This window comes from Zosterops lateralis, assembly GCF_965231275.1.
Source record: "Zosterops lateralis genome assembly, chromosome: 15".
NCBI classification, from domain to species: domain Eukaryota; kingdom Metazoa; phylum Chordata; class Aves; order Passeriformes; family Zosteropidae; genus Zosterops; species Zosterops lateralis.
This window is the reverse complement of record NC_139775.1, coordinates 15,501,783-15,515,788: the sequence shown is the minus strand read 5'-3', so window position 1 is coordinate 15,515,788 and position 14,006 is coordinate 15,501,783. Positions and strand designations below refer to the sequence as shown.

At 55.0% G+C, this 14,006-nt stretch overlaps 1 protein-coding gene across 1 annotated transcript in view; it reads right to left on the bottom strand.

The window, feature by feature from the left end:
* Positions 1-5,339, bottom strand: part of LOC310915650 (ankyrin repeat and fibronectin type-III domain-containing protein 1-like) — a gene marked incomplete at its 5' end in the record, with an annotated part of 162,026 nt that extends 156,687 nt beyond the window's left edge. The window contains one exon of the mRNA XM_083872708.1: positions 5,221-5,339. Within this exon, the coding sequence (XP_083728834.1) occupies positions 5,221-5,339 (119 nt within the window). The remainder of the gene's footprint in view (positions 1-5,220) is intronic.
* Between the last annotated feature and the right edge of the window lie 8,667 nt (positions 5,340-14,006).

The window sequence follows — 14,006 nt, the reverse complement described above, 5'->3', positions numbered from 1 at the left end:
CTGTCCCCCATCTTGAGCACAGACGTGCTGTCAGAGCTGAGGAGATATTTTTAAAAAGCACCAAAAAAAAAAACCCAACTAAGCACAATCCTGCCAGGAAAACATTCCCCACTGCCCCTCCTCAGCTCAAAGCCCGTCACACTGCACAGCCAGGACACGGATCAGGGTATCAGTGTGGAAAAGATCCCTAAAGGAGTGGAATAAACAGCTCCCCATGGCAAAAAACAGCTCCTTGATCCACCTTCCCACAAGATTTGGGACAGAATTTGACCCTGGGAGCAACAGGAACACCTGGACCCACCTGTGACCCCCAGGAGTGCAAAGGTAGAGCATCAGCCCGAGCATCCCTCCTTCAGCTGGAGATTATCTAATGACAAAGGCAAAAACAGGCCCAGAAAGCTGGAATTTTTATGTAATTTAATTCTTACGTAATCTAATTCATTGTTAATTAACAGCGATTTGCAACTCGGGTATTGAGAGAGAAAAAAAAGGCAGCAGAGCCCTAAAGGTGCCACCCTGCAGGTCCAGCACAGCCAAACTCCTCTCCTGCCCCTTCCCCAAGCTGGGTTTTCATCACAGGTCACCCCAGGCCAGAACAAAGCTCCTCTCCTGGATCCCACTGAGGACACAGGCCCTTCACCCCCAAGGTTTTGGGGCTGTCAGCTCTGCTCCCTCCAGGGCTAAAGGTGTCCCCCAGGATCCAAACCAGGCACAAACCTCCCCCTCTATTCCCCCAGCCTGAATTATCTTCTCTTCCACAACCAGGCAGTGATTTCTTGAGGAGCTGATCAAAGCCCCTCTGTGGGTAAAATGTGGGGCTTTGGGGACCACAGGGAAGGGGAGAGGCCAAAGGGGAAACAGGCACCAACTTCCTGAAGGCAGGGAACAGATTTACCTCAGAACAGTCCTGGGACAACAGTGAAAGCCACTGAATCAGTCCACAAAGTCTCTGCCTAGAGGAGAAAATCTCTCTCAAAAGCCACCCCTGGACAGGGCTTGGGATTTTTAACGACTTTCAGTTGGGATTAAAATTTTATTTTTTTTAATGAATTAGTTGCTGTTGCAGGTCACATCTCTGGTGATGGAACTTGCATTCCCAGGCAGTTCTGCTTTCCTGCATTGCACCCAGACTGAGAGCAGCTCCAGGGGTGTCCTTGGGAAATTCTCCACACCCCCATTGACTCCTGCATGGGATCCCAGAATCACTGCAGGGCCCCAGCCCAGGGCCAGCACAACAACACTGCAGTGATGTTCTGATGTTCTGATCCCACTTTGCACAAGCTGCAGGAACCCAAAATCAGTTGTCCAGACCTCTCAGTTCACAAACAGCTCACTAAAAGAAGTTATTTAGTATAACTTGCCTTTCCCTTCCATTTCTCCTCCATCCCAGAGTGGATCCTCTGTTCCCCTCCAGACAACACACAGAGCTGGGCACAAGAACCTCCAGGCTGGCAATGTGAGATAACAGAAAGAACAACCCCCCAGACCTCAGGGAGCGCCCCCAGCCCCTCCTGTGCCTCTCCCACAGGCACCACCTGCACCCAGTTCTGCACAGACCCTCAGGGAGCCCCCCCAGCCCCTCCTGTGCCTCTCCCACAGGCACCTTCACCCTCACAGCCCTGGGCTCTCATCCCTCACAAGGCACTCCTGATCCTGATCCTGTCAGCTGGAGTTTCTCATTCATCCATCACTGCCTCTGTTAGACTGGAAAAAAAAAAATGCTGCAAGTCAATCAGCTGCTCCGCTGGGCTGGGCCTGGCTGGGGTGTTCACTCACAGTGCCAGTGCCTGTCCCAGCACAGCTCACAGGGGACACTCTGAGCCCCACCTTGTCACTCCTGGGGCCTCCAACTGTCCAGGTGATTGATTTAATGACAGGAGGCAGCATAGGCCTCGGGCTGGAGGAGCCCCCAGCTGACACAAGCCACAGGAACAAATCAGGACACACTCTGTGTCACTGCTGGGGGCAGAGCAGGAGGGCAGAGCCTCAACAGCCCCTGCAAGCAGCACCTTTGCCCAAAAGCATCTCCAGTGGGATGTTCTCCTGCTGGGTTCCACTGCTGCACACAAGTCTGAGCCCACAAATTCTCCAGCCCGGCAGACTTACTCATCCCAGCTCACTCGTGTTGCGCTTTATCCGGAGGCGTAGTTTAAAAATGCAGGAATATTATTTAAAACGGTAACTGCACACCTGCTGATTTCTGGTGGCTCCTGTGAGAATGCGTGGGACCACTATATTTAGAATTTAATAACTCCAGTCAGTGCGTGCTCCTGAATCGAGAACCTGCCTACGTCTGTTCCCTGTGGTCCCAGGGGATTGTGCAGCTTTGGGAGGCGTGGTGGGAGCCTGGGTGCCCTGAGCAAGATCAGGGCAGGGCTGTGCTGAGGGCTGTGCTGAGCACTGTTAGACATCACCCCGCTGAGCCTGGGGGGCAGATCCCTGGTACCTCCATGCATGTGGGAATGTGGGAGCTGAGGATCTGATCTCCACGCTTCACTTGCCCACAATGGAGTGAAGAAAGGAAGTAAAAGCAGCTGATGATCAGAGCTGGAGGAAGCACCATCCAGAGCAAGGGCAGGGCCAGGCAGTGCAGCAGCTGCTTTGTGGTGGATTTTGGATCTCAGCCTTGGAGGTTTCCTGGGGCTTCTCAAGGTGCAGACACTGCAGGGGGAGGCAGAGGGGGGGACAGGCAGGAGCTCAGGCAGGTGGGGTAAGAAGTGACAGTGATTTCAAGCATCCCACACTTCAATCAACACTTAGTTTTACTTTTATAATCAACGCAGCAATCAAAGGAATGGGCTCAGTGTCCACAGGTACCCCCAGCCCTGTCACTGTGGGGCTCAGGGACACCAGGAACCCCCCAGCCCTGTCACTGCGGGGCTCAGGGACCCCAGGAACCCCCCAGCCCTGTCACTGCGGGGCTCAGGGACACCAGGAACCCCCCAGCCCTGTCACTGTGGGGCTCAGGGACACCAGGGATCTGTCCTCACACTGGGATCCAGCCCAGAGGAGCTGCCCTGGAGCACTTGCATGGCCCAGGGGGTGCAGCAGGCAGAGCACAGCTCCATGCAGCTGGAGCTTGGCCACACCAGAGCACCAGGGCACACACAGGATCTCTGCTGGGGGAAAGGAGTCCCCCAGCCCCACAGGGAGCTGAGCCCTGACAGGCAGTGGCCACGTCTGATGCACAGTGAGCCACAGTCCTGCATGAGAGGACAGCTCAGACACAGACTGGTTTGGGTTGGAGGGACCTTAAAGCTCATCCCGCTCCACTCCCTGCCTTCCAGCAGAGCTCAGAGCCCCACACCCATAACCAGCATCCCCTGGAAAATTTGGTACGTGAACTACACACCATGAAATGCCGCTTTTGTGTGGCTGGTGTGTGGTTCACACCCCAGAGCTGGGAAGGCACCACGACACCTCCCACCACTGAGAAAACCACCCAACTCACCCCAAACCCCAAGGGCCAACCCCAAACCACCCAACTCACCCCAAACCCCAAGGGCCAACCCCAAACCACCCAACTCACCCCAACATCACCCTGTGCATGGGGGTGGCACCTCATCCTTCCCCTTGGGCCAGGCACTGGCACTTGCTTGGCTGCACACAGCAAACCAGGACAGCAAAAACATGAGGGCAGGAACCAGGGTTTCTGTCCACAGCACCAAAAAGGAGCAGAACAAAGCCCCTGGCTCTGCCAGGAATGTTTCTGGAGAAACGAGTGATGGGGAGAAGAGGTGACTCCTCTTCAGGCACTGAAGGAAGAGGGGAGACTGAGCTGTGCTCACCTCACTGTCTCAGCAGCACCACGGGCTCCAATTTAATTTGAATCTGTAGGTATTTTAATTACCTTCACAGAGTACAAAGTGCTCAGCAGCCAGGGAGGGAGCTCAGTGGACACCTCGGTGTTGTTTTTTGCCCTGTGTGTCCCTACACCCCACGGCAGCAGGGAGGGGTCTGCAGGAGGTCTGGGGACACACTGCCCGGGCTGAGCCCACACAGATGGGGACGAGCCCAGAGCAGCACCGAGTGCCAGCCCCGTCCTACAGGCTACGCAGAACAGCCAAGGAGAAGCCACCCAGGCACGGAGCAATTTTCTTAATTGCAGTAACTGTGCTGACATGGAAAACAAGGATGTGTTCAACCCCCCCAACGCAACTCTGAGCACTCACACACTCCTAGAGGATTTCCAGCCAGCCCAAATGTCACCACCCTCCCCATCCCCACTGTGATCCCCTTATCAATCCACACCCCACACAAGCTGCCAATGAACCTCGTGTCTGTCTGCCCAGAGCAGCTCCCCTCTCCTCTGCCCAGGCAGGACAAAGGTGACAGGAGGCTCCATCACACACACAGACTCCACTCCACCTGAGGAACCACTTCTCGCTGCCCTGCAGAGCCCTTTGCATGGGGCAGGTGGAGGGAAAGGCAATCCTGGGGCAGAGGATCTCACTGTTCTGGTGAGGGGACAGTGCAGTGTCCCAGCACAGAGCCCCACAGACCCCACTGCTCTGGTGAGGGGACAGTGCAGTGTCCCAGCACAGAGCCCCAGGCACACCCCACTCCTCTGATGGGGGGACAGTGCAGTGTCCCAGCACAGAGCCCTTTGCAGACCCCACTGCTCTGATGGGGGGACAGTGCAGTGTCCCAGCACAGAGCCCTTTGCAGACCCCACTCCTGTGACAAGGGGACAGTGCGGTGTCCCAGCACAGAGCCCCAGGCACACCCCACTCCTCTGATGGGGGGACAGTGCAGTGTCCCAGCACAGAGCCCCAGGCACACCCCACTCCTGTGACAAGGGGACAGTGCAGTGTCCCAGCACAGAGCCCCACAGACCCCACTGCTCTGGTGAGGGGACAGTGCAGTGTCCCAGCACAGAGCCCCACAGACCCCACTGCTGTGACAAGGGGACAGTGCAGTGTCCCAGCACAGAGCCCCAGGCAGGTACAGGTACACGTGTCACCCAGCAGACACCCCAGATGTGCCACCAACACCTGGGACATGCCCTCAACAGGGAGACAGATCCCAGATCCCAGAGCCTGCCACAGCAATGTGGGAACCCCAGAGAGGAACTGGGCAACACTTCCAGACCTCTTGTCTTGCTCCAACCCCTTCCCAGCCCCAAATAAAAACAGAAAGGTACAAACAGACAGCAAAGCACCACATGCCATCCCAGAGCCCCCAGGCACCGGGGCAGTGGGGGCACTGCCCAGCCCATACCTGCACTCGGTGACACTACAGCAGCAGCTCCCGCTCCTCCGGCCCCAGCGCCTGGAGCGCAGCTCCGGCCTCGACTTCCTCAGGCTGAAATATTCCGTCAGCTTCCCAAAGGAGGCCATGGCTCACGTCCCCGAGCCCCTGTGCACGCTGGGGCATGCTACAGCCCCTCTGTGCCCCCTGGCCCGGGGCAGGAGGAGCTCAGCCACCGGTCACTTGGACAATCCAGGGCATTGTGCAATGAGCCCCCAGGTGTGCAGGGCTCTGGGTCCTGAGGGCAGCTCACAGCTCAGGGCAGCTGCTGGTGGCTGCTGCACGTGTGTTTGGTGTGATGCTGCAGGGCTGAGTGAAGCAGGAAAAATGAAAAAGGAAAAATGAAAAATGAAAAAGGAAAAATGAGAAGTGCTGGTAGAGGATCCCTCGGCAGCACTGGCAGAGCTCTGGCGAGCGGCAGTGGGCAGGTGCAGGAGCTGCCCCTCTGGAGCAGATGGCCCAGCGTGGCTGTGGTGGCCCTCAGGTGAGGGAGAGGATGGGGTTTGATCCCAGAAACCCCAATAAATCGGCTGCTCGGATGAATTTCCAAAGGCTCTGTCCTTACAGCGCGGAGAGGATCCCCGCTGGCTCTTCCCAAGGCTATTCAGAGTCCGGCAGTTCTGCTCCCTCCCTGTTTTGCAGAGCAGGAGGCACCCTCGGCTGGCAGCAGCACCTCCCTGCCATGACTTTACAGCCTGTCACCGAACAGCCGAGCCCGAGGAGGGGGACAGGCATTACCGGTGACCTGCGAGCTCTGCTCCCCACGCTCCAGCACAAAGCCTCTCCACAGCAGCCACGGGGATGCTGCAAACCCGAAGGGAAATCCTCCTGCCAGCCCTCCCCTAGTCGGGAGCACTTGTCGCTGCATCCTCGGCTCCTGACGCCAGCTGGGCGGAGAAAAAACACGGGCTTCAGAAAAAAAAAAATAAAAAAAAAAAAATAAAAACCCACCCAAAGCTTGCTCCAGCCCCGCCGAGCAGAGCTGGATCGAGTCAGTGGAGCACAGCCAGGGGAAGGGGTGTCTGATGGCCACCGAGAGAGGAAACAGCCAGAAAAACTGCTGGGAACTGAGCTGGCAGAGCCCCGAGATCCCTGAACATCCTGTTATCCCCACGGTGTGGATGCCATGTTAAAAAATAAACAACCTGCATTGGCTGCTGTTTCCCTGCTTAGAGCCATCCCCTGGTCCCCTGGGCAGGGCAGGGACAGAGTCCCCAGGGCAGGGAGAGAGTCCCCCCTGGGCAGGGACAGAGTCCCCAGGGCAGGGAAGGGACAGAGTCCCCTGGGCAGGGACAGTCCCCAGGGCAGGGACAGAGTCCCCAGGGCAGGGAAGGGACAGAGTCCCCAGGGCAGGGAAGGGACAGAGTCCCCAGGGCAGGGACAGAGTCCCCTGGGCAGGGACAGAGTCCCCTGGGCAGGGAAGGGACAGAGTCCCCAGGGCAGGGACAGAGTCCCCCCTGGGCAGGGACAGAGTCCCCTGGGCAGGGAAGGGACAGAGTCCCCAGGGCAGGGAGAGAGTCCCCCCTGGGCAGGGACAGAGTCCCCTGGGCAGGGAAGGGACAGAGTCCCCAGGGCAGGGAGAGAGTCCCCCCTGGGCAGGGACAGAGTCCCCAGGGCAGGGACAGAGTCCCCAGGGCAGGGACAGTCCCCAGGGCAGGGACAGAGTCCCCAGGGCAGGGAAGGGACAGTCCCCAGGGCAGGGACAGTCCCCAGGGCAGGGACAGTCCCCAGGGCAGGGAAGGGACAGAGTCCCCAGGGCAGGGAAGGGACAGAGTCCCCAGGGCAGGGACAGAGTCCCCAGGGAAGGGACAGAGTCCCCTGGGCAGGGAAGGGACAGAATCCCCCCGGTATCTCCTCCCATCCCAGCGCACCAGGGAGGGACAGCAGGAGCCGTTCCCCTGTCCCAGCCGGGCCAATGGAGCTGTCCCCGCATTGCTCCTCACCCTTCCCCGGCTCCCACCTTCTCCCGGCCCCGCTGGGCTCGGGGCGCTCCCCAAACACCGCTGGGGCTGAGCGGGGGAGGGCAGAGCATCCTCCGGCTCCGGTAACACCGACACCCCCTTATCTGACATAGCTTATCGCCGCGGTGAAATGGAACACGGCAAAGGAGGTCACAGAGCCGGGGAGAGCACAGGGAACCGGGGAGAGCACAGGGAGAGCACAGGGAGAGCACAGGGAACCGGGGAGAGCACAGGGAACCGGGGAGAGCACAGGGAGAGCACAGGGAACCGGGGAGAGCACAGGGAGAGCACAGGGAACCGGGGAGAGCACAGGGAGAGCACAGGGAGAGCGCAGGGAGAGCACAGGGAGAGCACAGGGCATCCTTTCCTGCCCCACTCATCCTTTCCTGCCCCACTCATCCTTTCCTGCCCCACTCATCCTTTCCTGCCCCACTCATCCTTTCCTGCCCCACTCATCCTTTCCTGCCCCATTCATCCTCTCCTGCCTCATTCATCCTCCTCTGGCCTTTGCACAGCAGAGCTCTTTGGGGGACAAAAGGTCAGAAAAAAAAAAAAAATCTGCAGGAGAATTGGACAGACTGGTGGGCGCAAAATCCAAGGACCGAGCCAGAATTCCCAGGTGTTCCAGCTGTTCCAGCTGTCTGAGGGACACCCTGCAGCCAAGGACACCCCAAATCCCTGCAGTGGGGGGCAGGTGGGAGCCACAGCTCTGTGCAGGAACTCAGGCCCTCAACGAGGCTGCAGAACTCAGTCCTGGAGCCCAGCAGTGCCAGCAGGTCAAAAACAAACAGGAGGAAACACCACCTGGGGGAAAACTCTGGATAAACTGGGGATGGTGGCAGTGGAGGTACCAAAGCCTGAAAGCTCAGAGAGCTCCATAAACACCCCCAGAAAGGGATACCCCAGAGGGGATTCCAGCCCCACAGGCACCCTGGGCCAGGCTGAGTGGACCCATCTGCCTGAAAGCACACCCAGAGCTGGCCCAGAGGCACCACAAGCTCCCACATCACTCTCCTGAGTGAATTTCAGCCTCTGCTTTTGTGCCTTGTGGGCAAGGGAAGGGCTGTCTCCTTTCCCCCAAGGACATGGAACAGCCCTCAAGCCTTTCCCTGCTCAAAGAACGAGTGGCCAGCCCTTCAGACAGAGCTGTGACACCAGCTGCCTCCCAGAGGAGCTCCGTGCCTCCCGTCAGGCAGCAGAGACAATCTGCCAAGATATTGCTGAACTCTCCAATTTCCCATTAACAATCTGCCGTGCTGGGCTTTGCAGCCACACGCGTCCCCCTTCCACCTGCCAGTGCAATGAAACACTTCATAAGCCCAAAGAGCACTTTCATTTGCAGAGACATAAAGTGAGTTTTAAGAGGAGCTGTGGAGGAGATGTTAGAGCAGGAGTGAGAACCTGCACAGTGCTGAGATTTGGGGGATGCTGAGTGTGGCTCACCCAGCCCTGGCACAGGCATCTCTCATCTCTGCACCTCTGCCTGCAGCATTTGGGGGGAGAAAAATACCCAGGAGCCAAACAGAGCCTGGTTGTCTGGCTCATCTCACCCATTTGGGCCCTTAGAGACCAACGTTCCCCGTTTCAGAACCCTCCAAACACAGTGGAGCTATCACTGATATGGGAACCAGCACTGGTCCCAGCCTGCAAACAACCACGATGCTTTTTCAGGCAGAAATCATCCCAGCAGCTCAGGGATCCCAGGTGTGAACTGGGAAGGTTCTCTGCCAGGTCCTGTGGCCACCCAGCACAGTGGGACAGGCCAGACAGCCCTGGAAAGTGACCCCTGAACTGCCCCAGAGACTCCTGGCAGCCCCTGAGCCCACTGTGAGCAAACCAGAGCTGGTTACATCTCTGGGGCTTCCCCAGGCAGCTTTTGCTCCAGTTACACTTTTTAAAAATGGTTATACAGAAGCAGGGAAGGAGGAAAAGGGGGTCCTGCAGTCTAAGAGGGCCCTACCTGTATTTCTTCAGGGCTCCACTTTCACTCCACACCTCGACCACTCCACACCAGTTAAACACATCCCATTTCCAGCCTCGGCTCTTCTGGGGAGCTGCACCCCTAAAAGCCACTCAGAGGCTGATGCAGAGCCCATCCTGCTCCTCCTTCAGCCACAGCTCATCCCTCCCCCAGGACAGCACCAGTACTGACCTCCCAGCCTTTGGGGGGAGCAATTAAAACAGATTTAAGCCATGGTGGGAGCAGCCAGCCCATCTCTACCAGCAAAACCTTGGCCAGTTTAAGGCTCCCTTTCCCTTGTCCCTTTCCCAGGCTGGCTGGTGCCTGGAGGGCAGAACTCCAGCAGTGCAGAGGATGGAGCCCAGCAGGAGGGATGAGGGGAGTCCCAGGCTGGAGTGTGACACTGAGCAGGGACAACAGCAGAACAGTCCAGAAAAGCTGCCAGGAGGGCCAAAGGAGGAGCTGGAGCCTCAGCAGCTCATCAGAGCAGAGCCTGGAGCACCAGGATGTCCCGTGGCAAAGGGGTTGTTTCACCTTGGGAGTCCTGGTAACTCAGTTCCCATCTGTTGTCATCAGAGTCCCCCTCCCCACAAGGGAAAAATACGTGCTGAGATGCCCAAAATGAGTGAGGGAAAGATTCTTATTCCCCCAAGAACATCTGTGTCCTCGGGTCAGCTGGAAAAGGATTTATTATGATTTTTCTCTTAGCACCAGCTGGGAGGGACTGGCCCCTCCAAGTTACCTGGGAAAGCACCATGGGGACTTCAAAGGACTTTGGGACAGAATTTCCAAACTGCTGAAAACTGGCTGCTGATACCACACATCAGCTCCCAGTCAAATCTTTCAGCCAATTCGGAAGAATTTTGATAATCACTATTTTTGTTTTTTAAATTCTGAGCACTAATTCTCAGGGTTTAGGAAATAAATTTCTTCCACCCTATTTTAAATACACCCACAGTGACTGAGGGCAAGTTTTTCACTGCTGGTTAACCCAAAGTACCAGAGAATCATCAAATGTTTTGGGATGGCTCTAAAAATAAAATTGGAATACATTATTTCACAGGAGGTTCAAAAAACCAATTATCAACAGATGCCTGTGAAGAAATATGTTAAATGCAAGTATGAACTGATTTAAGAAATGGATGAGACATGGGAACAAAATCTAGAGGAGGCCATGGAGATGCTCCAAGGGCTGGGAGAGTGGGAAGAGAAGCTCCAGGGAGAGCTCAGAGCCCCTTCCAGGGCCTAAAGGGCTCCAGGAGAGCTGGAGAGGGACTTTGGAGTGATGGAGGGAGTTGTTTCTCATTGCCCAAGGGCAGGATTAGATGGGATATTGGACAGAAATTCCTCTCTGTGAGGGTACACGAGTGAACTTGGCAGTGCTGAGGTAACACCTGGACTCAGTGATCTTGGAGAACTTTCCCCAACCTAAATGATTCCGTTCAGAATTTATCAAAGCATCTCACCTTGTATTGGCGATTGAAGGAGAGACTGACCATGATCAGAATCCCATTTTACTCAGGTTTTCCAAGAACTTATAGACCATTTCAGTGAGGTTAATAATTTCTACTACAATAATTAGGTTTAAAGATCATACAAACAACTCATACATTTTTCAACATATCCATGTAGGGGGTTGATTGAATCTTCTTCTCTTAAGCAGGTTTCTAATCCCATCTTCTCATGAGCTCAAAGTTCTGTTTGTTCTTTCCAGGGCATCCCAGTCACCAGACTAGATATGCTGATTAAGTCTGTCTTACTCTGGTGAATCCCCACAACCTTGACTCTAAAAGTGCCTGTGCTGTGTGCAAACAGAACCCCAGAGTGGGCACAGCACAGGGCAGGTCCCCCCTGGTGCCCAGAGCCCTGGGGAGACACCTCTGGAGCTCCTGGGGGTGAGCCCTGGGAACAGCCCAGCTCTGGGAGTGACACAGACTCACTGACAGAGCTCTGCAGCCCTCTGGGAAGTGCTACATCTCAACACAGCTGTAATAAAGTGCAGAGTGTGCAAGAGGCTCAATAATTCCAGCCTAAGCAGGCACTTTGCTGTAATTGCCAGCTCTATTGCATTACCCACACACTTCCATGGCGCTGCCTACCACATCAATTTCTTGATTTGCCCGACGTATCACTTAGCACAACCACTGTAATTCCAGCAGCAAGCCCAGATGTGCTGCCCAAATTAAGGTAAAACACCCTCGTTCTCAAATTAAATTAAAACACCCTCTTTCTTGGGAATAACGCAGAATCACACAGGGAGAGGGTTGCGCTGTAAGGATGGGGGAGGGTTTGGAGGAGAAGCTGAAGGAACTTGGTTTGTTCAGCTGGGGAAGAGGAGATGGAGCTCAGAGTTCATTGGGGCTGCAGCATCATCCTGAGGGGCTGTGGAGGGACAGATCCAATCTCTGCTCTCTGGGACAGGAACAGCTGGAGCTGTGCCAGGGGAGGTTTAGATTGGATTTTAGGAAAATTTTCTTCCCCCAGAGGGTTCAGGCCCTGCCCAGGCTCCCCAGGGAATGGGCTCTGCCAGAGCTCCAGGAGGGTTTGGACAGTGCTCTGAGGGATGCCCAGGGTGGGATTGTTGGGGTGTTGTGCAGGGTCAGGAGTTGGATTTATTATCTTTATGGGTCTTTCCTCTGATTCTATGAAAATTCCCCTCCCCAGAGAAGCACCCAGGGGGCAGAGGTGGAATCACCTCCAAATCCAGCCAAATGCTGATCCAGCCCCCCACCTGCAGCAGCTGAGCAGCATCTCTCCCTTTTTTTTTTTTTTTTTTTTTTTTTTTTTTTTTGAGCAGCATGGGATGTGCACACTCCTGAAATCCAATTCCCTTTTTAACCCCCCGGATCGATGGAAATTGCCAGGTTATCTCATCCCACTTCAAAAGGTTCTTTCCCCACTCGCAGCACTGTGCAGTTCAATCATGGGCACAGAAGGGTAATTGCCTCCCAAAGCAGGGCTGTCCCTGGTGCTGCTCCCTGACAGCTGCATAAAAACCTGCCTCAGGTTTGCAGGGAAGAGATAAGGGCAGGGAAAAGCAGCACAGGCAGCTGGAGGAGTCACACTGGCATTTAGATACTTGCTAAGTGAAAAAAAAAAAAAAAAGAGAGAAAAATGAGTTGATACCTCCTAAAAATAGTTTGTTGAGTTGAAAAGGACTGAAAAAAAAAAAAAGTCTAAAACATCAACAGTGAGGTGATGTGAGTAAACACAGCCAAAGGAGAAATAAAGGCAGGATAATCTGAAGACATTTGGAGCTGCTGGCAGGGATGTCTGATGGGCAGGGGGCTCTGTCCCTGCTGAACCATTCCCAAAAGTTGGCTCTGCCCCCAGACTGCTTGAGATTCACCCAAAATTCATTTGATCCCCAGGGAATGGGCACAGCCCAAGGCTGCCAGAGCTCCAGGAGGGCTTGGACAATTCTCTCAGGGATGCCCAGGGTGGGATTGTTGGGGTGTCTGTGCAGGGCCAGGAGTTGGACTGGATGATCCATCCAAATCAAGATATTCTGTAATTCTATGAATCTTTCAAAGCAAAAGGAATAACCCCCCCAGAGCTTGTCCAAGTGGGACAAACTGGGACATGAATAATCCCCACTGGGAACAGACCCAGCTCACTCCACACCAGTTGTTCTTTTTTTCCCCTGAAAAACCAGCCCTGGACAAATCCGATGCAAAAATAAATTGGAAAACTTATTAACATGATCGAGGATTTCATAAAATGGAAAGGAGAATAATTCATGCAATTAAAGCCCAGCAAACTTCATCAGCCTTTTGGGAAAAAAAATAAAATGATAATCAATATGGAGCAAGCAGTCTCCAGGCTGGGGGAGCAGGGGACTGGATCGATGGAGCTGCTGACATCCCACAGACAGCCCAGCAGAGCTCCAGGGAGGAGCAGCCCCATCCCACAGCTGCCTGCAGACAAACTGCGTCCCCACAGCCCTGTCACACCCTCTCGGGTTGGTTTTCTCACCCAACATTTAAGTTGTTTAAAGCCCTTGGCCCTCTAAAAGCCCCGAGTTGTGTTGGTACAAAGAAGCAGAGTCTTCAAGGCCTTGTTTTCAGGTTTCTCGTGGTGTTTATTATTTGATATCTCAGAGTTTTCTCTCTCCCAGCCGAGGTCTGGGCAGGGCTGGGCCATGAGGGGACGGCCCCCGATGGGGTCACCTCACATTTATACAGATAACCACGGGTGGGGTATTTACAATTTCACACCAATGCCCAGGGCTCACACTAAAAGGGTCATTTCTGCTCTGACCCAACCCACTGTCACTGCCCTGTGCCATCACCACCCCAGGGGATGGAGGGCGGGGAAGAAGGAAAGGAATGTGAGGTCCCACCCAAATCCCACCATCCTGTCCCCCATTTACTTCTATTCTAAAAACCCTAAAACTACTGAATTTTGCATCTTCTACTGTGCTAAACTACTGTTTTCACATTCTGGTGATTTGCAATTCCTCTCCTTGTGCTGGAAGTTTCTCCCATGGGCTGAGATCAAACTCAGTGTCTTCCTGGGCTGTGTCAAGGTCTCCAACCCCCTGGACCAGCTCCACACCCCCTGCCCAGGGCTCAAACTCCCTTTCCCAGGTCCCAGCTCATCCAAGGGGATGTCCTGGACTCCAACAACACCCAGGGGACTGACACAAGCCATCCTCAAGCCCCTTTTCTCTGGGAGGGGCTGCATCCCCTGCTGAACTCTGCCTGATCTGCAGACGTGTCTTTGTTACCTGCTCACTGTGTGCAGAGGAACACACCAGATCAAGGTGCCTCCTCTGAGTCTTTGATTTGCTCTTTCACGGGTCACTGTCCCTGGAAATGTCTATCAAAGGCAAT